The sequence below is a fragment of the Girardinichthys multiradiatus genome, chromosome 6 (genome assembly GCF_021462225.1).
Source record: "Girardinichthys multiradiatus isolate DD_20200921_A chromosome 6, DD_fGirMul_XY1, whole genome shotgun sequence".
NCBI classification, from domain to species: domain Eukaryota; kingdom Metazoa; phylum Chordata; class Actinopteri; order Cyprinodontiformes; family Goodeidae; genus Girardinichthys; species Girardinichthys multiradiatus.
This window is the reverse complement of record NC_061799.1, coordinates 28,669,692-28,695,618: the sequence shown is the minus strand read 5'-3', so window position 1 is coordinate 28,695,618 and position 25,927 is coordinate 28,669,692. Positions and strand designations below refer to the sequence as shown.

The following is a 25,927-nucleotide window of genomic DNA, read 5'->3' as shown; positions in this document are numbered from 1 at the left end:
TGAGCAGGTTTACACTCAGCAGACTGTTCAAGACTTTCCACTAAAAGCGGGCTTCCCAAATAAGCTTGTTTGTACAAAAGTGCTTTTGTAACTGAGATCTGTCCAATGAAGAAAACTTAATTTGGAGTTACAAATATCATAACTGACAGTACAAAGAGGCTATCTTGGTTTTTGATGGCCTGTTACTATGTGAAGGCATATATAAAAACGTTTCCTCCTAAAAGATTCCTCTTAAAGTGATATGTTGGTGTGTCAATCTAAACTCACTTCAATTTGACTGACAAATATTTTTGGATTAGGTTAACTTTTACCAATATATTTCTGTCCACAAGTCATCTTAGAACTTTCTCAGGAGTTTTACGATTTATAGAAAGTTATCCCCTTGTCTGCTTTGTCCTCCCACTGTCTCTCCTGAAACTGGAATGGAAGCTGATCCTCCGGTGTATTTGTATATTTACGGGCGTCCAGACATTCCCGTTTTCCACCAGACGCCATCATCTACGGCATCTGTGGTTACTGTATTATTCTCAGTTGATTGTTTAATGAGGATTGAGGGTTCTGCAACCAAGTCATTTGTAATATTTTTTTTTGCAACCCCAGAACAATGAGGTCGGCATTAAATTCTTTGACCCTCCAAATGATACCCTTTGTAAATGAAACACATAATTAAAAACATACCAGGCTAAAAACAACAACAACAAAAAAAACAAAAGCTATTGTTGACTCTTCCCTGTGGTCACATTCCTTCCAGAATATTACCCAACATTTGATAGTTTTGATAAAAGTCCATAAATCTCATATTAGATTAAAAAAAGCTAAAGACATGCTTACTCTGAGAACCTTAGCAGTCGAAGAACATCTTTTGCTTAGTCCTTTAAACCAACTCATGTTTTGTTACATACAAAATTGAAAAAAAATCTACTTCAAATACATTTCCAACTTTATGTATTTTGTAATTCGAGTTTATTAAATTATTGGATATGAAAGGTATATACAATATGTATGTACAGTAGCAGAGGGTCAATATGCCCAGCATTCCCCTGGCACCCATCTTTACAAGGAGTACCAGAAGTTGTGAAGAGCTTCTTATAAGTGTATGAAGATGCCCACACCTGATATCAAGACAAAATAAATCAGTCAAATACAAACTTTCTTTGATCAGAGTTTGCTTATCATCTGAACACCAATGTTCTTAATCTACTGTGGCATTTCAAGTAATGTATGCCTGTTACCACCCTCCAGTATAACACTACTTGTAAATACCAACTTAAGAACAAGCTACAGGGTAACATTAAATCAGAATGGACAATTTTTGCACAATATTGACAAAGATTGCACATGTCAGTTTATTTAACTATTTAAATAAATAAATTTAAGTTTATGGGAACCTTTTGTTTTCTTGCAAAGAATTTGATACTTGTGTGCTAAACACAGAATTCACTGAAAATTGATATTGCATCTAGGGCATAGACGTTTGTGTCCTGGGTTCAAATCCCAGCCTGGGATCATTTGGCATAGAGTTTGCATGTTCTTCCTATGCGTGCTTGGTTTCTCACCAGTTACCTTAGCTTCCTCCGACAGTCCAAGAATATGCATGTTAAATCAATTTTCTCTCTCAAAATTGACCTTAGGAGTGAGTGTGTACATGCTCGGTTCTTTGTCCCGTGTTGCCTATAATGGACTGGTGACTTGTGCAGGATGTACCCACCTCTCACCCAGTGACTGCTAGAGATAGGCACCAACCCCATGGCAATCCTGCAAGGATAAGCAGATATAGACAATGGATGGCTATATGGATTATTCCTGCATATCATGCATGTAATGTCATGTCTCTCTCAATTGATGTGTTTGCGTGAGACTACTAGAAAAACCTAAGTTAAAAGACATATAAGTGCAGTCCATTATAGTACTTAGAGCCACAGTTTACAGCACAGAAATGACTCCTGCTGGATTATATTAAAGCTATAAACATATCCCATATGTCTAGAAACATTTGTTGTGAATATAGCAACTTCAGATCTGACCTTAACAGAAGACAAAATGCCAGAGTACTAAATGAACCAAACTATGTATATTGGATTTGGTCCATATTAACAAGACAGCATCACACAGTTGCTGCAGATTTGTCGACTGCACAGCCATTATGCAAATCTCCTGATTAACAGCAGGTACTCTATTGGATTGAGTTTTGTGACCATGACATGACATGGTCAACATCAATACTCCCAAACACCATTAAACCACCACCAACAGCCTGAACCATAGACACAAAACAGGATGGATCCTTGTTTTAATGAAGTTTACATCAAATTCTGACTCTGAAAATTTGACATCTTGACATCAAATGCAAGCAGGCAGGCAGAAGGCAGCTTCAGGACTAAATAAAGCAGCAGGGAACATAAAGCATCACTCAGTCAACATGAAAATGAAATATAAAAGCTATATGTATAGATATATTTATATATAATTTGTGCTACACTGTGATTCATCTAGCATGTCTTTTGACCTCTTTTGAAAGGTTGAACATGTCAGTTCAATTACAAAACAATCAAATAAATTAGCCTAAACATTTTACCTTAATGAAGGGGAAAACATTTATCTGACCAGCTTGTGGCATCTGCCTGGATGAACACAAACTACATGCTCGCTTCAAGTACTTGATTGGATTTTATTTTAAGGTAATGGTTTATGAATTGCTCTGACTTTGCTTCATTTGATTTTAAAAGCCACATCTGTCTTTTTCTTTTTTTTGTTTCTAATTATGTAAAGTGGAAAGCAGGGAAAATCTACCCTCTGATTTTGTAGTACAAAGTTATGTAGACGTGTAAGATCTTCTGATAAAAACATTGCTTTTACTTTGTGATGACCTGAGTAAGTACTAGCACTCAACATTTGGAAATGATTTTCTCCCCTGAACTTCAGAGTTTTCTATCAGATTTCTGGGAATGTGAGGGCTGTACTTACTATCTACGCTGATCCCAGGATTTCCCTCCTATGGGCAGAGATCTCAATTGATCTTCTTAGGTTCAGCCTGTTTATGTGCTAAGGTTATTGCCTCCATTATGTCTATTAGTACAGCCTTTTCTATCCACTTTCAGGATTTCTTAATATGTGCTGGTTCTTTAATCTGTTGATGGCTTATCTAGCCATGATTCTTTGTGGCCCTTCTGGTCCCAAAGGCTTTCACATAGAATTCGTCTGCTTGGATCTTTCTTTTTTAATCCCTGAAAGAGGTTATCACTAGATTTTGGTTTTCCAACTTCTGTTTATTACAAATAAAGTGCCTTGCAAAAAGGATTCATACTATTTAAACTTGTTCATGTTTAGTCATGTTATGACCACAGACTTTAATGTATTTTATTGGGGTTGATGGTGATAGACCGACACAAAGGCATGTGAAACAAAAAGAAAATAATACATGGTTTTCAGATTGATTCAGCTATAAAAATCTGAAAATGGGGGCATCGAACTGTAGTCACCCCCCTTTACTTTGATCACCCTAAATAAAATCCAGTCCAGCCAAAGTGTAAAGTATATTAGTATAAATTCAGCTGTTCTGTGAAGGCCTCAGAGGTTTGTCAGAGAACATTAGTGAAAAAACACCACCATGAACACCAAGGAGCATAACATACAGGTCAGGTATAAAGTTGCATAGAAGTTTATAGCAAGATTGTGTTGGGTTTAAAAACAATGTTCCAAGATTTGAGCATCTCACACAGCCCTAACCAGTCCATAATCAAAAATGCCACCCCAACATGTCACCACAGTGACATGTTGGGGTGGCATCTCGCTGAGTGGAAGCTGTTCTTGGATGGGGAAGTTGGTCAGAGTTGATGGGAAGATTAATTATTACAGAATAAATATTACAGGATAAATATAGGATAATCTTGCAGGAGCCTCCTGCAAAAAACTTGAGACTGGATCACAGGTTCATCTTCCAATAGGATAACAACACAGCTAAACCGACATTGGAACGGTTTAGATTAAATGATATCCATGTGTTAAAATGATCCAGATGTAAATTCAAATAGATATTTGTGAAAAGACTAGAAATCTGGTGTTCACAGACACTTTCCATCTAATCTGACTCAGTTTGAGCAAATCTAGAAGAAGATTGGGCCAAGATTTTTGTCTCAAGATGATAACTGTTAGAAAACTATAATTGAAGCAAAACAATACATTGCACACCACACTTTTCAGATTTTTTATTCATAAAAATTGTTTAATTAAAACAAATAAAAAATTGTTGACTACCATGTTAATTTCCATTCTTTATTGTTGCTTTGTGTTGGTCACGTAAATTCCTAGTTTGTGGTTGCAACGTGAAAATATTTGAAAAAAATGAATGGGTTAGAATGCTTCTGTAACCCACAGTATGTTTGCTCTTTTCCTGCATTTGTTTGTAATGTTTTGATAGGATTTTTCTTGATTTGGATTCTTTAAATAGACAAAAGTCATCAGTACATTGCTGAGACAATGTTTTCCTTGAGGGGGAGCACTGAGGTTTGCCAGGGGAGGACAGTGGAGGGATGTGGGTCCAAATCCTCAGACCTTGCCAGTGTGAAAATAGCTAAGCCCTGAAGCTTGTGGTTTTTGGTGTAGAACAACACCGGGGATCATTATAAAAGTTCATATGTATGAGTAGAAAATGCAAAATGTGTTTTGACATCTGCAGCTTGGAATCAAATGGGTTGAGGGGGGAAAGAAAACTTTCTAAAACCCCCAGTGACATCACTAATGCCTAGGCTCCCTCATAGTCACGTTTATATTTAAAACGTGGTCAAGACATTTACGGGAAATTGCACACTTGTGTGTGTTTGGTGTTTAATTTAAGCCTGTAAGTAGGTGGTCTTTATGGTAATAAAACCTATGGCAAAAGGAAAGCCGCTTTTCTACTTTTACTCCCAGGATGTGTGGTCAACTTGATTTTTGAAACTAAACTCCTTTTCTCTCCCACCAGAGATCTGCAGGAATCAGGCAGCTCCACAGAGTCTACCCTTTAATTTCATGCTCTTGGTGACAAGCGAATATAATGCAAGTCGCTGTAGCGTCACATGCTTCTTTGCAACTTACTCAAGGAATGAGAAAATAATGGATCTGCTGCAAAGACAGGAACCTTTAAGTTTTATGTACAGCTACTTATTAGTGGTCAGAGTGGTCAGATGTTTTCAATAAGACAACCGAAATGCCAAGGCTTGAGAGGGAATTTTGCTACTGCTTTGTGGAAAAAAGAATGTTGCTCCTACTGTTAAAGCCTGGGATCATCACACCATCTATTTATCAAACCATCTATCAATAGTTGTTTAAATAGATAGACCTAGAAGTAACCTATGCCACATAGTACTTTAGTTAATCCACAATAGCCCACTTAAAGCGCTATAATGCAGCCAGTTTTGCAGAAAATCTTATAAATGCGATCCATACTAAAACCATTTTCATACAACAGAAAGCCTGCATGATTCTTAAAACAATAAAGCACTTATGGAAACTTGGGAGCAACTAACAATCAACCCTTAACAAACACACTGCATTCAATTGGCACCTTGTTGTCAACATGCCGGGAGATTCAATTATTTCCAGCCTTGATTACGTTGCAACAAATGGAAAGTGGTGTGAGTGCATCGTACTTTCTTTTGACAAAACAAAAAATTGTCTTATTTCCTGTCATACTCACCGCAAATTACATGGTTACTTCTAAGAGCTAATTTACATAAACACATGGGTTGAACAACTGACCTACTTTTTTAAAGGACAACACAACCCTTAAAAACTAACAGCACTGCTCTTCTGAATGCTAGTTGAGATTCATTATGAAATTGAAATCATAAGAGAGGAGCCCTTTGAGGTCTTATTTTTTAAAAAGTCAATGTTGTTTTTGTCTCTGCAGATGGCTTTTGTTCCCCTGAGTGGGATGGCATTGTGTGCTGGCCTGAAGGACCTCCTGGAAACCTTGTGTCCACATCATGTCCAGACTATATTTATGACTTCAACCATATAGGTAGGACTGGGTCTGGATATAGTAAAGAGTCGTGATCCTTGTTTCATTTCATTAAATCATACCCAGAAAACCCTTTTGCTAATTTACAAGTAAATAACACCTATCACATCCTGAAATTAGTCTGTATTGACCAATTCAGTCTAATTTACTCCCTATTGTCTAATAGCTACAGCACAAAATATAGCAGTTACAGTAGTTTTTAAATTATTTATTGCAGATTCTGGAGTAAGACTGCCCTTTTATACTTTTACAACTGAAAGGATGCAACCTTACTAGAAAATGTGTAACTGCTATGTTGATCTAAAGCACAAAACAGCAGTTTCAGGAAACATGTTCAAACATTGGACTTGGTACATTTACAAAGATCCAGATACAGTGTAGTGAGTAAGTAATACGCAAAATGATTATGTTCAAAATAATAAGCGTTTCCATATAAGAATTTTTCATGAAGACCAATAATTCTTTGCTGATATTAGGTCTCAGTTTGAAACTGCATTTCATCAGTATTACATGGTCAGTGTTAGGGCTGAAACAATAAGAATAATCATTATTATTCGGTTATTGAAATAATCATCAACTATCTCAAGAACAACCCACTCAGAGCAGTAATTAAGCCAAAAATATACAAAAACCTATAAATATATGAAAAACCTTCTTTTTCTGTAAAAATGCTCTATTCAGAATTTCTCAAGTGGGAGTTTTGGCTTTACCTAGTTGAAATTCGATAAAATAGCTCCTATTAAGCACAATTAAGAATTGCAAGAACTGACTAAGATTAAAATACGAATCAGTTACGAATTCAGGACCCTTTTACGATTCAACTAGGACTCCCAAAATTTAGCAAGTCCTGGTGATTTGTTTTTTGAGGCTGTGTGGAATAGGAGCATTACCAGACCTAAAAGCTAATTTCAACAGTCAGGAACATCCCAAATTAATTGTCTGTGGTATAAACAGGGCAAACATCCTTTAAAATGCTATTCATCATTAGAAATAGCTTTTTACTACATTTTACAGAAAAATTCCAAGGGTATTTAAAATGTATATTTAAGGGTCTTAATTGTTTATTTATATTACTTGAATTTGTCAGTATTGGCGAAATTGATATATAATATCCATATATCAAGCTATGTTAAAATAACATACAGGCCATTATTGGATGTCCTATTGTCTTCACATGACTGTTTATGGCTTTCTGCTGGCTTCAACCACTGCCCTAAACAAAACAAAAAGGTAAAACACTAGCTTATACTACATTTTGCACCCCGATTTTTAAACTTGTGTACTGAATTTTTTTAATTTTTCTCTTGTGAGACTTGTTTGATTATGCAGCTTGAATCTTTAATTAAAACCTGATGGGGGTTTTTCTCGTCTTCCTGGTATGTAGGACTGGCATACCGTCGGTGTGACAACAATGGAACGTGGGAGCTTGCCTCAGTCAACAAAACATGGGCCAATTATAGTGAATGTGCAAAATTCCTTTACATTAACAACTATAACCATGAAAAGGTGGGACCCTTCTCTTTTCTGTTTACATGTTCTTTGACAAAGTTACACAGTGTTCCTTCTAATTATGAGGAAAAGTCAGACAAAATGCACCACCTGGCTAAACTGTCAAACTTAAGACATTACAGGCATTTTCAATAACACAATGAAAATATATAATTATAATTCCTTTGAAATGAGTAACACATTTGCAATATGCATTTTTAATTAACATGCAGTGTAAAAAATCTATGATGTTATGAGTTTTAAGTTAAGAGGATGACTAAAGATAATCAAAGGGTGGCAGTGTGCTTTTTATAATTAGCTAAATTCCTTTTTAAATAAAGAAAGCAATGTTACATTCATTTCAATACGAAATTTAAAATATACAATTTCAATTCAAAACCAGTTGACTAACATTTTGCTGTCTTATTTCTTCTTTGACACCTGACTCAAACTGGTACAAAAGCAGTTGATGCTGAAAAACTACCATAAATATTCCCTCTTTTAAACACGACTATCCTTTTATATCAGTTTCGGGTTCCACATTTTCAGAAACAATCTTTAGGCCAAACAAATTACTACTGAACTTTTAACAGAACTGAGATTTTCTGAGCCATTTGCATCTACCTTCAACACTCAACCAGAGTTTTGTTTTTTTTCAATCTCAGTTTGTGTTGTATTTATGTGGACTGGATACCCAGAGATTATTAAAAATGATGATATAGAAGCTATGACTTGCTCATGCTCAAGTTGGCTTTCTTTGCTTGAAACCTCAAAAACAGGCTTTATATGAGGCTTTCCACATCTGTATTGTCTTGTTTCCATTAAGCTACAATTGTAACCTGAATAAGTTAAATACTAAGAGGATAGGTAATCAGTGTCAGGAAAACACAAGCTACAATTGCTTTGGGGAAATCATTAGCATAGCACTGCTTTAGAGAACTACATTCTGATATAGTTAATGTCAATAGGTTTTACAGTGTTTTCAATTGAAATCCCAGTGTAGATGCTTACATTTAATATAATATCCAGCATTGTGTAGGTGGGACATAGATCTGGAAGCCTTATGGATCGCACTTTGATCATGGGGATAATAACCAAATCTTTAAAAATCTACCTTCATTATTGTTGTTGTTATGTCATTACTAATCTTCTTTCGCTGCAGCTAGATAAAAAAGAGTATTAGCAAAGTAAGTCCATGGATGCATTTCTGGCCCTGCTGCACTTTTTTTTCCTTATTGAAAATCTGAGGCCTGACATATTTTTAACTTGTGGTTATTTTTGGCTCTTTCTACCATAATGGTTGAAGGAAAGCAATAATTACAGAATATGTTGAGATAATATTCAGATGTTTGCTATTGATGTGACCATTTTGTTGTGTATTATGAAAGTATATCATAGAAAGCTGAACATTTTTCTGGAAATTTTGTCCATGTCCTCATGTTGTAATGAGGACGTAGAGCAATAAAGATGCAAAAGCATCAAATCTGTTACATACTTATTGTAAAGTATGTTTTTCGCTTTTTCTTCATTAGCCTCATTTTGCCACATATTAGATGCTATTGCATCTATAATGAAACTGTTCCTATAGCAGTTAATACCCCTAATATTATTTGCGTTACTCACGATTCCTTTAAAATTTAACCTTCAAACTTTTAAACCGAAGACGCTTTTTGGATTCGCTAAACTTTGATTCTAATCCATTTTTGCCTCTAAACAGCACCATACAGCTGTCCCTTTAATGACTCCAAGAGTCGACATTTTCCCCAAGGAGCACTTCCAGTAGTTAATAAGAAATAAATATGCTAAGAGGGAAGCATGCACAGAAAAAGCTGCCATACCGCAGACCCTTGCCACAACTGAGACACACGTTTTTCCTGGCATAAGGCCCTGATTCTAAATGATAACAGCAGTACAGTTTATAAGACGTTCATTGGCCCCTGAGCATATTGACGTAAAGAGCGTTTTGTACAGGATCAGTTTACGGGGTACTCTCCCTGCCAAGTGTAATTATTTTTTTTTCATTTTATGGGACTGTGTCTCATGTTTTTATGTTTTTATGCAATGCTTAGTTCATGTTTTTTTATGCATTTGTTGTATTTATCTCTTTACCTAAGCTTTTTTTTTTTTTTTTCCTGAAAAACACTTTGAACTACCCTGTGTATGAATGGTGCTTTATAAATAACCGTGCCTTGAAGTTGTGATTCTGTAGCAGTGGCACACATGTGCATTGGTTCATGGTATGTTAGAACTGTTGTGTTTATGCTGTGTGGATTCTCAACTTGTCCAAAATAATCTGAGGTAGTCAGGCTTTTATTCTCTTCAAATTGTAATTTATTAATTTCCTAAAAACTACACAACCTAAAAAAATGTTGGATTGATTTTACTACTGTTTAAAAACAATATCATTATGGTGGTACTGGGGAACCCTGCAATAACAAAAAAAACAAAAAAACAAAAACAAAAATATATATATATATATATATATATATATATATATATATATGTATATATATATATATATATGTATATATATATATATATATATATATATATATATATATATATATATATATATACAGTACAGACCAAAGCTTTGGACACACCTTCTCATTCAAAGAGTTTTCTTTATTTTCATGACTATGAACATTGTAGATTCACACTGAAGGCATCAAAACTATGAATTAACACATGTGGAATTATATACTGAACAAAAAAGTCACCCCAAACACACCTCCAGGCTGTGTAAGGGCTATTTGACCAAGAAGGAGAGTGATGGGGTCCTGCGCCAGATGACCTGGCCTCCACAGTCACCGGACCTGAACCCAATCGAGATGGTTTGGGGCGAGCTGGACCGCAGAGTGAAGGCAAAAGGGCCAACAAGTGCTAAGCATCTCTGGGAACTCCTTCAAGACTGTTGGAAAACCATTTCAGGTGACTACCTCTTGAAGCTCATCAACAGAATGCCAAGAGTGTGCGGAGCAGAAATCAAAGCAAAAGGTGGCTACTTTGAAGAACCTAGAATATAAGACATATTTTCAGTTGTTTCACACTTTTTTGTTCAGTATATAATTCCACATGTGTTAATTAATAGTTTCGATGCCTTCAGTGTGAAGCTACAATATTCATAGTCATGAAAATAAAGAAAACTCTTTGAATGAGAAGGTGTGTCCAAACTTTTGGTCTGTACTGTATATATATGTTTCATAAGAAAAAAAAGTTATTTAACTTGCCTAAGTAATGTTGAGAATATGTAAATGATATTCAAAATTAAAGAAAAGAAAATTAAATTAACTAAATAGTACTTGTATTGAGTATTGTAGACTTAGAAGCTTGGGCTATTTCTTTAGTTACACCATTCTTTTATTTCAGTGAAATCTTGACACATGACTTGGATTTAGTAATGCTGTGTTGTACTTGTGTGCCACCTTCTTTTTATGATATTTACCACACAGTATGAGTGGCATTATTTAGAAAAGAAAATGCATTTTTTTAAATCTTTTGAGTCAAAATCTCCAATAATTCAGCATTTAAAAACGGAACAGACATATGAATCTCATTATCTGTGTTTATACCCACTTGGTGATGTGTTGACGTTTTAACATGTTATTTGACTTTAACAGGAGGTTTTCCACCGTTTGTACATCATCTATACTGTTGGGTACTCCATCTCTTTTGGATCACTTATGGTGGCTGTTGTCATCCTAGGATATTTTCGGTGAGTCTGCTCTGTTGCTTCCTTTTATCCTTTTAACCTGAGTTGCTCCAGTGGGACAGATTTTGACACCAGGTGAGAAACTAAGGCTGGATCAACAGGAAGACTTAAATGTTTAATAATAGTTAGTGGTTTTTTTATAATTACGCAAAGAGCACATAAATGTCAAGATGATGGTTAAAAGGACCTGTATCATTTCAAAAATCAGTTTTCCATCAATAGGAAATCACTTATTGCTGCATATTTTGCATCATAATAACTGGATTAAGCATGCAAACTGTATTAAACATTACCTTTGACTTTTGCTTTGACTTTAAACAGACAGTGATATGACTACCTTTGAGGAACCGACTACCTCCAGGGTTGCATTAATGCGTTCCTCATTGCCTGACATTTAGATCCTGTTTTACTTTCATGCTGGTTTTGGGTTTCTAATCTTAGGATTTTGAATTTGCACTATAAAAATAAATCCTCATAATATAGGAAGAAGGTAGAAAACAATCTTGCTTCTAAATCGTGCTACTAAAGAGCGCCTAGCACTGTAAGCATTCACACCTTCTGGACTTTTTCTAATTTCATCACATTACATCCACAAACTTAATTGTGTTTCATTTGGATTTTATGTAATAAAATCACACAAACTAAAACAGAAACTGTAAAAGTAGGAATAACGATACATTCATTTCAGTAGGTTTTTTTTACAACTAAAAATCTGAAAAGAGTTCCATGCAGTTGCAAAGCCTACCTGAATCAGTACTTTAAAGCCATCTTATTACAGACATAAACACATCTTAACCCTAATATTTTTCGCACTTTCATGTTTCCAAAATAGCTCAAGCTCTGTCAGATATGACAGAGAGTGTCTGTGAATCAATTTACAAGTCTTGACACAGATTCACAATTAGATTTAGGTCTGGTCTTTGACTACACCATTTATTAACCAACACATTTAAAATAATTTAATCTAGACTTTTGTATCTCTGGTTGTATGCTTTGGGTTATTGTCCTACTGGAAAGTAGTACAAACCCCAGCTCAATTCTTTTGCTGCCTCTGACAGATTTTTTCCCCAATTTTGCTCTGTATCTAGCTCCATCCAGCACCCATTTCCCTGCCAAGCACAACCTTTCTCAGAGCATAATGTTGCCATGTTTCACCATAGGGACAGTGTTATCAGGGTGATTTGCAGTATTGGTTTACTGCAACACAGAGTTTGTTTGTAGTGCAGAGTTTAACTTTTGTATCATCTCACTAGAGCAATTTCTTCCACAACTTTGCTTTTGACTGACTCTCCTCCTGAGCTTTGGATCTCTGTAGCTCCTTCAATTCAAATTACCATGGGCCTTTTGGGTCTGTCAGATTAGGTGGATGGCAAGGTCTTGGTAGGTTGGTGAAATCTTCCATTTTCTGATGATATATTGATCAAGGGCTCATTGAGCAGTTGAAAGTTTTATTGTCCAACGCTTTAAACTTCTTCATAGCTTTCTCCCTGACCTGTCTGGTGTGTTCCTCGGTCTTAATGATGCTACTAGTTTATCAATGTTTCACTAACAAACCCCTGATGCCTTAACAAAACAGCAGTGTTTTACACTGAGATTAAACTACACACAGGTGAACTGACTAGCAATTGTTTGCACAGGATTCAATTTAGGTGTATCTGAGTAAAAGGGGGCTATTACAGAATTTTCTATGTAAACAAAACCATGTATAGTTTTTGATCTAGTTAACATTTGTGCACTACATTTTTGGTCTATCCCATAAAATCCCTATAAAACACATTAAAGCCTATGGTAAAAAAAAAAAAGTTTAAATCAATACTTTTGCAAGGCTCTATAGCTTATCTTAGTCATTCTGCCTAAAAACTAATTTCTGAAATGGAGAAAAAGCCTGCTGCTGGGTTGAATTTGGACCATTTTGTTTCACGCAGAGCAGATTGGTCAGTATTTGCTTATTTTGTGGGGCACAGGGAGTATCAAGAATCGATGTAAAGACCCTGTTTACTACTAATGCGCCCACCGACATAACTTACAGTACCTGCAGTCAGTCAGAAAGGTTTTAGGAATGCTTCCAACTGGCACCAGGAAATATATGTGCCAAATGAGTTTAATAAGTTATCCCAGGGGTCCATCTGACATTCTGGCACTGGGCTCCAAAGTGCCATGTCTCCCCTTCAACACATGAGCTTTTAGAAAGGAGTGCTCATAAACATTTTCCAGAGGGAGCAAAGGGATATTTTACATTAGCACTTGCGTTCAGGGTTTTTTTCTCCTGGGATATGTGTGCTAGATTGGTTTTTCCTGAATCAATAGTTCTCTAAGGGCACCTTGTCAGCTCATTAATGACATTTAGTGGACGGAGCTGATTGTGGAAAGTAGCAGCTTCATTTCTGTCTCCGGAAGAAGTGAAGCCTTAACATTTATGGCACCAGTAAAATTCAGTAAATATTATCTTTACCATTTTTTTTTACTGTAATAACTTAACCTTTAAGTCTATTGACCCAGAAAATTGAGCCCAGCAGATCGTGACGCCAAAGGTCAAGCCACAGGGAATGTTTAGGATGTTCTGAAAGAATTTGGGACTGATAAAATTTGCATACTTTCCCAACTGCTCCACACATGCTTGCACTTTAATTTGAACATGGCGATCTGATAACTGTGTGTTTTTCATAAAAGTGAAGAATGTGTTATAGTCAGCTCAGAATTCCTCTGGCTCTAATTAGAATGAGCTTAGTTTATATGCATGTGGTCGTGGCCATTAAAACACTAACGCACATTTTTATAAAACTTTGCAAAGTGTTTTCTTTTAGTAAATCAGTGTTTTGACCTTGCTGATACTTTTTTCATCTCCAGGCGGTTGCACTGCACCAGAAACTACATCCACATGCACTTATTTGTGTCCTACATGCTACGAGCTACCAGCATATTTGTGAAAGATATAGTCCTCTACTCTGGATCTGATTTAGAGAACATGGAGAGAGTCACAGTGGAGGACCTCAAGTCCATTACTGAAGCCCCACCTGCCAGCAAACCACAGTTTGTAAGTTAACTCTGTGAATCTGTGGCCTTCAGGAAATGCAAGAACACAGAAACTGTTTCATGTTACATGCACTGTCAAAAAGTATTCCAATTCATATGTGATCAGCTGAGAGATATCTCTTGTTTGCATGCACAGATAATTCGATTAGCAGTGTGCATTAGAGTTTTGCATGTTGTGGAAGTGATACATGGACTAAAATTCAACAGCTTTTCCGGTACCAGAGAAAACTCTTAACTGGACTGCCTATCACCCTGCCAAGTTTTCACTAAGCTCAGCACTTGGCTTCTCCTTTCAGAGTAAAGCTAGAAAATGGGAAATGACTGTTTACTTTTCATGGTTACTTTAATATACAAACATTTGTGTAATATATCCTTACAGGTCACAACTTTTCTCTTGTTTAACTAAACCAATACGAACTACAGAAGCTTCAAAGTTTTTTTTTTATGTATGTGTTTTGGTTTGTTGTATTCATTCATTCGAAGCATCATTGAAAAATTGTGAATATAATCCAAATTAAAACAGAAACTGATCTTTTCCATATTTCTTCTAAATCACAGACCCAAAATACATTTTGAATTTTATGTCAAAACTAAATTATGAAAAGGTTCAGGCTGCATGATTGTACAGTTGTTAGCACTGTAGCCTCGCAACAAGAATGCCCTAGCTTTGGAAAGCTACATCATATTAAGGTTCATAAACCAGTCAGCTCATAATCTGTTAAATCAGTGTCTTAATCCAGTGGTTCCCAACCCAATGACAAAAATCTGCCCACCCCCCACCATCACCACACCTGTGTGCTCTCGAGTACACACGCATTCATATTTTTGCAATAATGCAGCTGTGCATGGGCATGCATAAACACCTAAAAGAAAACACTGGTTATAACACTTTAGCTCAAAAACTAATATTCATCTTGTTATTTCAAACAAGTTCAGATATCAGTATGTAGCCGGTCATACCGGCCTGTTCTTACTCAAACAAAGAGCTGAATTATCCATATTTGGATAGAATAACCAGTAATTAACCATCGTGACCTTTAAAAATCCAAAGCTTACTGTCCACCTAAAAATAAATGTCTTTATCTAAATCAGCCTAAAAACAATTCACAGTGAGGATTTGCACTGATTTTGTCTGTAGTCAGTGACACACGTCCTTTGAGATTCAAGCTCAAATGAAGCAGAATGAGTCTTAGTTTAGCCTCATGTAGCAAACCTGTTGGAAAAGATGCACACACCACACCCACCCAGACTTTGTGATCTGGATTGTTGCTACATATCACACGTCTCTAACTTTTACTCCACTTCATACACGTTTGATCAAGGATGTTGCATTTGCCTGTTGATCTAATAAACAGGGAATTTGCCCATGAGTAATTCAGTTCAGTTCTATTAATGTACTTGGAAAACAGATTAATGTGTAAAACCGGGATATGATGTATATAAAGTTTAATTGTGCTTTTTCTTTGAAAAGTTTGTTATAATTTTCAACATATGCATACCATGTTTAGATTTGACCTCACTTTGATTCAAATCGATTGATGACTAACTCACTCTTGAGATCTGGGACCAGCTCACATGCTGGCAGTACAGCTGGCAGTTTTCAAACCAGATACAGTTGCTTCATTTGTTAATAACTTTATTCGCTGTTTTCCCTTTTTAATGTGTATAGATCAAACCTGCACACACAGAGACATCTTCCACCATATGTTTCCCTGTGGTAATTAGTTTTAAAACTTTAACTTGTTTCATGTAAATTAGAAATGATAGAACTTGGCCAATAAATTTAATATAGCGAAACCTTTGTCTTCCATAAGGCTCTGGATTGGATAAAGAGAACTACAATGCCTTGCAAAGCACAAGGAGCGGAGGAGACTGTATCACATAAACCTTTCAAAACAATAAAATGATTAGAAGAAATGTATAACATTAAAATGATGCATTGATTAAATGAGTACTTAAATGGAGGGTTTGCTAGTTCAGTTTCAGTTTTTGCAGTATTGCACATGCTAAACAAATTATTTCATGACAAGAATCTGTAGCCTGGAAATAAATGGCTATATTAAATGTCGAGAGCAAGAGCTGCTACTGAAAACAGTCGGATCATGTTCAGGATCAGTGAGCAGTATCCTAATGAAATAATCAGAATAATGTCTGATCACTACAATGACTAATTTAGACTCATATACAACAGGCTGGGTAAGATATGTCTGTTAAAAAAAGAAATATGTCATTATACAGTCGTATAAATCCTATTTCCATGACTTAATAAAGCCATTTTATTTTTATTTGTAGTACTGAAACAAGGTACAAAAACGTGAATTTAAAATGCTTATAAAAGTGCAGTATGTTGGAAGAGCAGCCCATGTGTTTGAAGGCAGAAAAGTAACTGTAGTCTAGGCCAGTAAACATGACAGATGAGTGCTAGAGCTGACTGAAAGCAAGCACTGTCAAATATTATTCAGACAAGATCTAAATGATGCATGAAGCTAGGCAAACAAGAATAAATATAGCATGTAAGGAAAGAAAAGAGAATAGGCATTATAAAACCTTAAATGAGAAAAACCCAATGTTGACAATAAAATTCGGTTTGAATTTTGTGGTCAACAACTTTTAGAAATATCTGTAAATTTATTAGAATTCATGTTACAGTATGCCACATTTGTTTTTAACCATGAGGACAATTGACAAAAAACCCTCATCTGAGTTGTTCAGATCACAAAATTCATTATCATAATTACTTCATTCTGTGTATTTTAGGCTGATTGGGATTGTGTTTTAATTTAGTTCAATTTCAGTTCAATTGCCGTATTTCATGTTTGATTATATGATGCACCTCTTATAAATCTTTTTGTTTACTTGCAGTTGTTTAATAAAGTTCAAACTGTTAATATTATTACCTATAAGTGTTAGACTCTAGAGTTTGACTAAATTCTTAGCAGATCTAAACCAGTTCAGAATCTGTAAACATAATAGCAAAGCAGGGACATGAAAACAATTCACAAGGATGTTTTTTTTATTATGAACGTTGATTAATGTACTCTGCGGTGTCTGCTGTTTTCTTATAGATTACCTGCAAGGTGGTGGTGACCTTGTTCATGTACTTTCTGGCGACAAATTACTACTGGATCCTTGTGGAAGGTCTTTACCTGCACAGTCTCATTTTTATGACTTTTTTCTCGGACAAAAAGTATCTTTGGGGATTTACACTGATTGGATGGGGTGAGTCCGGCTTCTTTTATTTTGCAGTTAGAATGCCATGCAGAAGGATTTTATGTGACAGACCAACACCAGGTAATGCATAATTGTGAAGTGGATAAATAAGATTAAACCAGATTTTTTAATTCTTTTATAAATAACAATTGGAAAAGTCCACATGAATTTGTATTCATCCCTTCTAAGTCAATGGTTTGTAGAACCACCCTTTGCAGCACTTACCTCGGCATGTTTTTGGGGGTATGTCTCTACATGCTCTCCATATTAAGAGACAGAATGTTTTGTCTCTTCTTTTTTGCAAACTATCTCAACTTCTCTCAGTTTGGATAGAGAGCATTTGGGATCGGTTTTCAAGTCTTGCAGTAGATTATCAATTGTATTTGAGTCTGGACTTTGACTGGGCCAATTTAAACCAAGAGTAAGCTTTAATTTTAAACCATTTCATTGTAGGTCTAGAAGGTGAACCTCCAACCCAGACTCAAGTCTTTTGTAGACTAACAAGTTTTCTTCCAGGATCCCTTAAACATAGGTAGCTTTTGAAGGCCACTGATTGGACAGGATTTTTTATTTTGGTGTAAAATAGTATGGGGGACTGGATTCAAATGGGGACTTTATAGGTTTTTATTTATTACATATTTTTTTTAATCTCTTTGCAGTACTTTGCGTTGGTCTATCACAAAAACGTCTCTATAAAATACATAAAACTTGTAATGTAACAAATGTGAAAAAGCTCTTATGCCAGGCACCGCATGCACATTGTTACTGATGTTAAACTGTGGATTTATGATAAACATCTTATTAGGTACAAAATGTTTGTGAGTCATTTTTTGCCCTGCTGTATATAGGAGAAAGTTAAAAGCTGTGGGAGGCACTATTAAATGCCTTGATGATATTGATCTATAAAAAAGCAAAAGCAGTGAGTAATGACCCTGCTTGACTGTGGGTTTTACAGTTCCTGCATTGTACACACTGTGCGTATAGATTACATAAGCACAGCGCATACAATGTGGATGCTGTCCTATCCAATGTCTACTCATACAGGATTAGCGGATTTAAGATTGTGGTCACTTTTCACAATATGATTACATGAAAGCAATTTTCAATTGTTTTTAATTAATTTCCTAGGAGTACCAGCTGTGTTTGTGATCATCTGGGCCTGTGTGAGAGCCACGCTGTCCGACACAGAGTAAGTGATCTGCATAATTAATATCTCTATTATTCTTCTCAAACCTTTTAATGGTAAGACTAAAGTCCAGATGATTAATGATGTAGAAACAAGCCTCTGTTTTTAATTCAAATATCCTTGCCGTTTCAACACATTCTATAGTCGGGCCAGCATCTCCGGGGTTGACGTCTATCTTAAACCTTATTTAACAGTTTAAATGTTAAAAGACCAAAAATAAATTTGCTTTTCACTGAAGAGACAACACAACATATCAATATTACTAAAAGCTGTAATTTTTTTTTTTCATTAATTGTGCATGTTAGGCACCTTTAAGATGGATTTACCTAAAATAGATGTATCTACCTGTCAGTAGATAAACAGAAAAACACAATTTATAACATTTACTGAAAAGTGATCATCACTTTATTTCTAATGATTCTCTTTGTATGTTGTAGTCCAAAGATGGTTAAAAAAGGGCTTGGGATAGATTTGGCAGTTAAATGTGTTATTTTATCACACCACAAACCTTGATGAAACAAGCACTGGTCATTACATCAGGAATTATAAGCTAAATAGCATGCATTTCTGCTAAAGAGGTTTCACCCCCACCCCCCCACATTTATTAAATAAATAAATAAATCTCATAGCCCATACACAAATTAGATGGTGCTGGACAACGTCTTTGATTTTGGTCACATGCTTTTGTTTAGGGAGCATCTTGAAAAGCTTAAGAGACAATTTACTTCCAAAAATTATAAAAAGAAAGAAACTAAATTCAGAATCAGAATCAGCTTTATTGCCAAGTTCGTGCATACAAACAAGGAATTTGACTCCGGTACACTTTGCTCTTTTGTTCTGTTTGAAATTAATGTAACTATTCACTTTACCTTTAAACAACAAACAGATTCTCTTCGATACTACTTTTAGCATGGTGCAGTGAGGTTAGATTTTTCAATCAGATTAATGAACCGCCCCTCCTTATATGTTAAAGACACTAGAGTGGAGCAGAAAGATTCTGAATCCACTTACCTGCTTAACCCATCTTTAACTTAATCCTGAACCTGTCAGGGGTAGTGTAGCGGAGTACCCCGGAATGCAGACGGACAGGCAGCATGATGGTAGGTTAATAAACTGATTTAATAAATGAAACTTACTTCAGCAGGTGGTGGCAAAAACAGACAGAGACAGGCAGGCAAGACAGGCTTGGCATAAACTTGACATGAGTTGAAACAACAACAGAGTGCAGTGATCCACAATGTTTCCGCGAGGAATGAACAGAACAGATGTGTATATATAGAACAAGAACCAGGTGAAATGAGGAGACTGAATGCTAGGTGCAGGTGAACCGAATGAAGTTAGAGACAACCCGAACAGGGCGGGCGGAGCAGGTCTCAGCAGGAGGGCCATAGACAAAAACCTAAAGACAAAGTTCAGGCGGGCGACCAGGACATCGCCCCGCGCAGGCACAAAGTTCAGGCAGGCAACCAGGACCTGCAACATAGAGTCCTGGGCGGTTGGCGGCGAAGGAGTGGAGGCTGGCGGCAAAGACGTGGCGACCAGCAGTGCCGATGAAGGCGAGGACGAGAACCTGGAGACCGGCAAAGACGTGGAGGCCAACAGACACGTAGAGACCTTGGCGGTCTGCGGCAGAGATGTGGAGGCTGACAGAGACGTAGAGACCTTGGCAGTCTGCGGCAGAGACGTGGAGGCCGACAGAGACGTAGAGACCTTGGCGGCCGGCGAAGGCGGCGTAGACAAGGAGGCCATTAGAGACGTAGAGACCTTGGCGGCCGGCAACAAAGAAACTGACGGTCTGGAGGTCGGCTGAGCAGATTACAGGACCCTCGGTCTGGAGGTCGACGATGGAGCGTAGAGGACCCTCCAGAAACTCGGTGGAACTCTGGAGGCATGGAGTCAGGCTCGGCCTTCACGGTGCCTGGGGATCCCTCAGAGGCTGAAGCAGAGCCTGGCGATCCCTCAGAGACAGATGCAGCGGCGACGGGACCCTCGGAGGCAGATGCAGCACCGATTGGACCCTCGGAGGCAGATGCAGAGCCAACGGCAACCTTGGAGACAGATGTAGCGCCGACGGGACCCTCGGAGACAGATGCAGAGTCTGGGGGACCTGCGGAGGCCAGAACAAGGACAAGCTGCTCCTTGAACCCCTTAGAGACAAGATCCGGCGGTGCTTCCTCGTCGAACCCTTCGTCTCTGGGTTCAGATTCCAAGACGAGGACGAGCTCCTTCTCGAACCGCTCAGGAACAGGATCAGGCGGCGGTTCGTCCTCGAACCCCTCGTTGCAGGGTTCAGGAACCAGGATGAGGACCAGTCTCTTGCTGAACCCCTGGACGACCTTTAAACCAGGAGCAGAAGCTGAGGTGTTGGCGAGACTCTCAGTGGCGTGTGCTGGAGCTGAGGCATCGCCGGGACCCTCAGTGGCGTGGGCAGGGGATGATGCGTTGCCGAGACCCTCGGTGGCCTAAGCAGGGGCTGAGGCATCGCCACAACCCTCAGTGGCTTGAGCAGGGGCTGAGGCGTTGCCATGACCCTCAGTGGCTTGAGCAGGGGCTGAGGTGTCGGCGAGACCCTCAGTGGCGTGGGTAGGAGCTGAGGCGACGCTGGGACCCCCGATGACCTGAGTCGAGGCATCGCCTGGACCCCCGATGACCTGAGCAGAGGCGTCGCCGGGACCCCCGATGACCTGAGCCGAGGCATCCCTCTTCCGACGTCCTAAGCGGCGTGTGGAGGAGGTTGAGGCAGACTTGGGTGGCACAATGGCAGCACTCTGGAGACATGACGTGGGCTGAGCTGCAGTTGCTTTGTGGAGCTTTGGCGACGGCTGAGCTGCAGCAGCGCTCTTGAGCCTTGGCATGGGCTGCTCAGTTGCAGCAGCTTCCTGGAGACCTGCTGTGGGCTGCTCAGTAGCAGCTCCATGGAGACCTGGCGTGGGCTGAGGTGCAGCAGTGCTCTGAAGACCTGACGTGGGCTGGACTGCAGCAGTGCTATGAGGACCTGGCGTGGGCTGAGGTGCAGCAGTGCTCTGAAGACCTGACGTGGGCTGGACTGCAGCAGCGCTATGAAGACCTGACGTGGGCTGAGTTGCTGCAGCACCGCCTGGAGACATGACGTGGACTGAGATGCAGCAGCTCTCTGGAGACTTGGAGAGGATGGAGGTGGGCGGCAGTAAAACTGCCTTATTGCTGTCCAGTAATCCTCCTCCATCTGCCTGATTTTCTCCATCAGCTCAGGAGAGGAATACAGGAGACCGGGCCTCCTGAAGCTCTTTATCTGGCGAGCATAAAACCTTAACCGCTCCTCCATCTCGTCTGGCGTCGCCACATAATCTTGGGCTGGAGAGTGTGAAGACGGCTTGGGCAGAGGTGCAGCGAGCCTGGCAGACAGTGCTGTGGCAGACGAAGACGCAGGATTACTTGCTGCAGCCTTCACATCAGCGGGCATGGACCCACCTCCTCGTTGTCCAAACAATGGGAAAGTGCTCCGCGCCACCGTTTCCTATGGGGGAGGAAGACGTCGGCTTTGCTGCCAGATCAGGGTGCGCAACCAGGATTGCAGGCAGAGAACAGCGCTGAACCGCCTCACGCTCCATCTGCTCCAGCAGCAGTGGAGAGGGCAGAACCTCCAGATCGGCCGGCAGATGTCTCATTGCCTCCTCCATCTGCTGCTGAACCCAGCGATCACTGCCACTCTCATGCTTACCGTCTGCGAAGTCCAATTTTTGCTGAAACATTCTGTCAAGGGTAGTGTAGCGGAGGACCCCTGAATGCAGACAGACAGGCAGCATGACCGTAGGTGAATAAACTGATTTAATGAATGAAACTTACTTCAGCAGGTGGTGGCAAAAACAGACATGTACAGGCAGGCAAGACAGGCTTGGCATAAACTTGACATGAGTCAAAACAACAGAGTGAAGTGATCCATAATGTTTCCGCGAGGAATGAACAGAACAGATGTGTATATATAGAACAAGAACCAGGTGAAACGAGGAGACTGAATGCTTGTCAACGAAACTTGACAAAACATGAACTAGAAGACAAAAACTAAAGCATGACCAGGAAAATAACAGAAGCATGATTCAAAACCTATCAATAATAATAATAATAACAATAATAATAATAAGAAGAAGAAGAACCCAAAAATACCCACAAATCATGACAGAACCCTTACCTTCTCATCTTTTTTTTTTTATTTCTGCAGGTGTTGGGATATAAGTGCAGGCAATTTGAAATGGATATATCAAGTGCCTATCCTGGTGGCCGTGGTGGTGAGTACACGCTTCCAGCTTGCACTTTATCCGCATGGTGTGCAGGAAATTACACCACTTCACTGCACCTGTGGATTTACAGCTGTTGAATGACAGATAGCGTATTATGTTTCCAATTACATCTAATCATACCATTATGTTTCTATTTTTTCTTCAGATTAATTTTGTATTATTTTTGAACATCATCAGAGTCTTGGCGACAAAACTACGAGAAACAAATGCTGGGAGATGTGACACCAGACAACAGTACAGGTACAGAAAAAATTTGCTTCTGATTTCCTGAATCTTTCTGGAATTGCTGTTCATCTCGATTGGTTTGCCAACTTCAAACATTATATGTGCTTCATGAGAGAAGATGGAATTTCACACATTATTTCCTTTATTACACCTAAAATGGAAGCAAACATGTTCAAAAATCCAATTTTAATGCTATTTTTATTTTTAAAATATGTCTGTATTTGCAAATATATTATATAAGGCTCTCAAAAAAGTGCAAAGATAGCTATATACTTCTTTTTGAAGTTATGATGGCAATAAAGCAATTTTGCTTGAAATACCTGTAATGTCTGGCTATGTCTGGGATTTTAGTAATTTAATATGCAAAGTGTGCACCTTTCGGCAAGCTTATGGGATTTTTGGTGATCCTAAAATGTGTTGGTCAATCCTTTGTACAAAATACAAGGCAGTCAGAGCCTGATACAAAGCGCATATTTTTGAGAACTTAAATGTTTTGAAATAAAAAGCCTTTTATGTTGTGCTCAGAAAGTACACTGTTGTTGACAAATGTAAACTATTTACCTATTAAACATTCGTCTTTAACTAGTCTCACTTAACTAATAATATACTCCCATTACATGATCCCATTTCTGCCTTGTATTTCAATGGCAACCTCGCCTTTCCATGCATCTGTTGCTGTAGTATACATAATGTGACCTCCAGTTAAACAGGCTACAACATTTTGATAAATAATATGCGAAAGTTGCAGCAGTGACCCGATAAAAACATCACCGTATCTCCTGCTATGCCATGCAGATGCTCTGCCTATACTGATAAAGAATTACTCACATTGTCATGGTGAATGCTTGGAGTGGCTTACATGAAAGGGAAAATTACATTATTTATTGATCCATCCATCCATCCATCCATCTATCCATCCAAGCATCTGTCCGTCCGTCCGTCCGTCCATCCATCCATCCATCCATCAATCCATCCATCAATCGTCCTTCGCTTTGATAAGTGGAAAACAATGGAAGAATCTATTGTGAGACCAAAGAGTCCAACAGAGAAACCCAGACATCCCTCTCCCCAGCAACAATCTTCAGCTCATTCTGGGGTATCCTGAAGGTGTTTAGATTCAAAGGTTTCTAGCACAACATCACCTGCTTCCAAAATGCATGGAGAGGGATAAAGACCTGGTGTGGTAAAAACTCCAGCAACACTTCAAATACCGAGAAACCAACCCTGGTGTTGCTGGTATTCCAAGGTATTCCCAGGACAGAATAATGAAATCTGGATCTGACCTGGGATCTCCTTCCAGTAGGAAAACCTCTAAAGTGCCCAGGATGATCTGGATGCATCCTGATCACATGTCAAAAAGAGGTCATTGAAACAACCTCAACAATCTCCTTTCAAAGCAAAGGAGTAATGACTCTACTCTGAGTTCCCTCCAGATGATTGATCTCCACTCCCTTTTCCTAAGGCAGAGCCCTTGAATTCTACCTAGAAAGCTCATTTTAGCTGGTTGTATCTGGAATCTTATTTGTTGCGCTCAACATCTTATGACCTTACGTGAGAGTTGGAATGTAGAAAGTCCTGTAAATCAAGATCTTTGCATTTTGGTTCAGCTGTTTATTTACCACAACAGATGAAGCAATGCCTGCATTACTGCAGACTAGACCCAGTCCAACTATGCATCTCCTGCTGCATCCTGCCATCACTCTTGAGCAAGACACCAAGATACATAAACTCCTTTGTTTAATTTAAAAAGTGACCCCTAACTCAGAGGGAGAAATCCACTTGAATAATTAGCAACAAAATTATTTGTTCTTCTTGGTGGCCCTCTGAGACTGTTTATAGACCATTAAACTTTAGGCTCAAGATTGCTACACAATCTTTAAGCATGGAAAAAAAAAAAACTATATGGTAACATAACAGCAAAAGTTACATACTTGAACACTACCACACTGAATTTTACACCCTTTATCCAATACACACACATTAACAAGGGCATATCAAAAATGATACACTTACTTCATATGCTGTATAGGACAGGGGTTGATGTTTTATAAAGATACACTTCATTTCTTCATGTTTTGACTCATGCAAATTTCATTTTCACGCCAACAAATGTTGTGAGATAAACAAGTGTGACAGCAGCTTTAGTAACAAAGATTGATGGGCTTTTAAAAACCTTCTCCTACTTTTCTTGTTCTTTAATTTTTTTTTCTTTTGAAAGTAATCTTTAGACTGAAATGTTCTGTTGCAGAAAACTCTTGAAGTCTACACTGGTGCTGATGCCACTGTTCGGCGTCCACTACATCATATTTAATGCCATGCCATACACAGAGGTCTCTGGAATACCGTGGTTGATACAGATGCACTATGAGATGCTTTTCAACTCCTGCCAGGTAAAAGTCATTGAGGTAGAAATTGTGGAAATCCTACTTTATCACTTTGGGAGCCTTTATTGTCTTTTTCTGCTAGAGAAACCTGAGTGACCTGACTGGGATCTGTCCTCAAGGTTAATGTTATCACCATGCAACACTTACAGATTGTGAAATTGTTTTTCACTGTTTGGTTACTGATTTCTTATAGGATCCTAATTAAGATAGTAGAAATGGCAGGGATAACTGATGACTAAGAATGTCAAAGAAAATGTTGAATTACACAGCTTAAATGTCATATTAAGTGTTTGTTCATTGCATGGTTATACACAGTGGGCCTGAATTAGTTTACTCTCTCTTTTAGGGTTTCTTGGTTGCAATCATATACTGTTTTTGCAACGGAGAGGTAAGACGTTCAAGAGTTTTGCGTTG

General features: G+C 38.3%; 1 protein-coding gene across 1 annotated transcript in view; it reads left to right on the top strand.

The window, feature by feature from the left end:
* pth1r (parathyroid hormone 1 receptor) overlaps positions 1-25,927 on the top strand; it is an 81,657-nt gene that overhangs the window by 52,117 nt on the left and 3,613 nt on the right. The window contains exons 3-12 of the mRNA XM_047368968.1: positions 5,888-5,998; positions 7,383-7,504; positions 11,107-11,201; positions 14,046-14,232; positions 17,297-17,450; positions 18,570-18,630; positions 22,826-22,892; positions 23,050-23,144; positions 25,378-25,519; positions 25,860-25,901. Of these exons, the coding sequence (XP_047224924.1) occupies positions 5,888-5,998; positions 7,383-7,504; positions 11,107-11,201; positions 14,046-14,232; positions 17,297-17,450; positions 18,570-18,630; positions 22,826-22,892; positions 23,050-23,144; positions 25,378-25,519; positions 25,860-25,901 (1,076 nt within the window). The remainder of the gene's footprint in view (positions 1-5,887; positions 5,999-7,382; positions 7,505-11,106; positions 11,202-14,045; positions 14,233-17,296; positions 17,451-18,569; positions 18,631-22,825; positions 22,893-23,049; positions 23,145-25,377; positions 25,520-25,859; positions 25,902-25,927) is intronic.